Raw genomic sequence first — 2,808 nt, 5'->3', positions numbered from 1 at the left:
CCCCGAATGGGCCTGGCTGCCCTGCCCGCGTCGCCCGTCCGTGACCCCTCCAGACACCTCCCACCTCCTTGAGTCCCCCACAGCCCGCCCTGGCTCATTGCCGGGAGCTGCTCTTTCCCGCCGCCTCCCTGGCCTCACGGAAAGCCCCCGACGGCCACGGCCCCAGCATCTTCTCTCCTCTGCTGCCGACAGGGCCGGGGCTGGGCTGGGAGTCCTGGACCTGTGTTCCCGGCCCAGCTTCGTCCCCGACAGGTCGTGCGGCAGGGCTGTCACTTCACTGTCACGGACCAGATGACCTCCGAGGCTCCTTGCAGCCTATGCAGATCATCCTGGGTCCCCCAATACTGTTTGGGTTTTGCTCGTGCTGGGTGTATTCAAGTTGACATTTGGCAATGGAACGGCGAGGCCCTTGCGGGTCGCATGATTTCCGATCCCGGAGCAAGTAGGAGGAATGATGATCAGCAGCCTCTGTTTGACTCCCTAGAGACTGCAAGCTCCTTGTGGGCAGGTGCGGCACCCAGTGCTAAGGCCTATCCGTTGAGTAAATTGAGCCTTTGCTGGAGCCGGTGTCCGCGACTGGATGGATGGGGCGCCCCCTCCGGCCGTGCCCTGGCAAGGAGTGAGGGGTGGCTCGCAGGGGGACCGAGGACCGGAAGAACCGCTCTGCTTGCTTGCAGGCAGGCGGTGTNCAGGCTGGAGCCTCCCCCTGCTGGGCCAGCAGTACCTGGACATCCTGACCGCGTGGTACTGCAGCTTCCAGGACTGCTGCGGCAGCGGCGACTGCAGGGTCTCCAACAACCTCCCAGGTGGCACCTCGCGGGCGAGGGGGCTCGGGATCTGTGGGGAGGAGAGGCGACTCAGGGGGCGCCCGCAAGGGCGCAGGGGACCTTTCATCATCCTCCCTGTCTCTGCCCTGGCTCCCGGGAGCCCCTGTCCCCAAACCTGTAACCTCATGGCCGGTAGGAAGTACGGCCTAGCGGAGGACTCTGAGCGCTCGCTGCCCTCAGCAGGTGTTCGGTGAATCGAATCTATTCATCTGAGGGTGTCTCCATAAAGTATTCCGGGGGAGGGGGGTCCTGAAACTTCGGGGCAGGAGCAGCCCCTGGGCCTGGGGGCCGGGTTCCCGACTCCGGACAGGACTCTGCCCGCCACTCTGGGGTGTCTTCAGGGCCTTTAGAAAGAGCGATTCGTTCTCTCCCTAAATTCAATCTTGACTTCTCAAGCTCTTCAGAAAAGCCCTTGAATCCCTTCGGGCTGCAGGGTCTGTGCAGTGGCTTCTCACTGTGGCCAGGCAGTCTGGGCATGCGACCCCGCTTCGAGATGTCCAGAGAGACCCTGACCGTGGCTCCCTNCGGACCTGAGCCGCCGACTACATGGCCAGCATCTGGCCGGGGAGCTGGTCCTGACCGCGGTGAGGGGCTACCTGGAGCTGCCGCGGCCACGCAAGGCCCTGGCCCTGTCGTTCCACGGCTGGTCTGGCACAGGCAAGAACTTCGTGGCGCGGCTGCTGGCGGAGAACCTCTTCCGGGACGGGCTGAGGAGCGACTGTGTCAAGGTGTTCATCGCCACCTTCCACTTTCCTCACCCGAAGTACGTGGACCTGTACCAGGTGAGGCCGGGCAGGGCCGGGGAGCCTCGCCAGCCGGCGGGAGGCAGCAGGCCTCTGTGATGGCAGGGAGGTCCTGAGGCCCTGGACACACGGACGGAAGACTTCTGTTCCAAACACCGCCCGCTTGAGCTCTGTCTCCTCAGCCATACGTGAGAGGCCACACTAAGCTTGCACGGAGAATCCACGCGTTCATGGTCTGTTCTAGAAACAGTGGTAATGTAGGAGATGTGGAGCAGAGAAGAGCACTTTATCATGATCTCCACACACAGACACCACCACAGTTAGCATTTTGGTTTACCTCCTTGAAGCCTTTCCTCTGTAGTGTTTTGTGTCACTGTAATTAATACTGGACAGAAAGTTACATATCCTTTTTTTTTTTTTAAGAGGCACATAAGATTTCCCCCCGTCTTCCTCAAATTGCTCAGCATATGCCAACAAGCAGATGGCCAAAAATTGTCCCTGCCGCTCTGCCGTTTGGGGTTTCTTCCGTTCAGACATGTAGGATTTCAGATAAGCCAGACGGTGATGCAAACCCCACTGCAGCACAGCAGAGATTACAAATCACTACGTCTGTCTTCGGCCTTTAGCTCCAATATTTGCGAGGTGTTGGCCCGGGAAGCCGACGTACGCCTCTGCGGACAGGGGCGGCCGAGCAGCCTGGCAGCCCCGGCAGAGGGCAGAGGTAGCGAGAAGCGTCCCAAGGGCTGGTGGCTGGTCGGCCAGGTCTTCCCAGAAAGAGCAGATCCCGGCTGTGGATCTCACTGCCCGCTGTGCACACTGACACGTGCGCGCTCGCCCTCACACCCTGCACATCTTCGCACCCCCGCCCGGGTGACGGGGCCCGAAGTCTGAACGCAGGGAGGTNCAGGCTCTCCTGGCGAGCCGCGGCGGCCGGCTTGTCCGAGCCTAGCCTGGGCGCTCGTGAGCGCCGTGCTCCGGGGACTTCAGCCGGGATGGCAGGGGTGGGGGGTGGGGCTGTGGCCGCCCCGGGGCGCGTGGGCCTGCTCTGCCCATCTCCCCTACGGGAGAGCCTGCCTCCCACCCGCAGGGAGGGCGACTGGACGTGCTGGGACGGGACCTCGTCCTGGGGCACAGGGAGCCGGGCTGGGGGGCCCGTTTCCTCGCCACAGACCCCCGGGAGCATGCGCATGACCTGGGAGGCCGGCGCCCCCGGATGGGATTGGCAGTGCGGGGCCGCT

General features: G+C 63.1%; 1 protein-coding gene across 1 annotated transcript in view; it reads left to right on the top strand.

Moving 5' to 3' along the window:
• TOR3A (torsin family 3 member A) overlaps positions 1-2,808 on the top strand; it is an 11,627-nt gene that overhangs the window by 896 nt on the left and 7,923 nt on the right. The window contains exons 2-4 of the mRNA XM_077763089.1: positions 84-252; positions 678-806; positions 1,344-1,609. Coding sequence (XP_077619215.1) covers positions 84-252; positions 678-806; positions 1,344-1,609 — 564 coding nt within the window. The remainder of the gene's footprint in view (positions 1-83; positions 253-677; positions 807-1,343; positions 1,610-2,808) is intronic.

This window comes from Crocuta crocuta, unplaced genomic scaffold, assembly GCF_008692635.1.
Source record: "Crocuta crocuta isolate KB4526 unplaced genomic scaffold, BGI_CrCroc_1.0 scaffold3, whole genome shotgun sequence".
In the NCBI taxonomy this organism is placed as follows: Eukaryota; Metazoa; Chordata; class Mammalia; order Carnivora; family Hyaenidae; genus Crocuta; species Crocuta crocuta.
The sequence above is the reverse complement of the archived record's forward strand: the minus strand, read 5'-3'. Positions and strand labels throughout refer to the sequence as shown.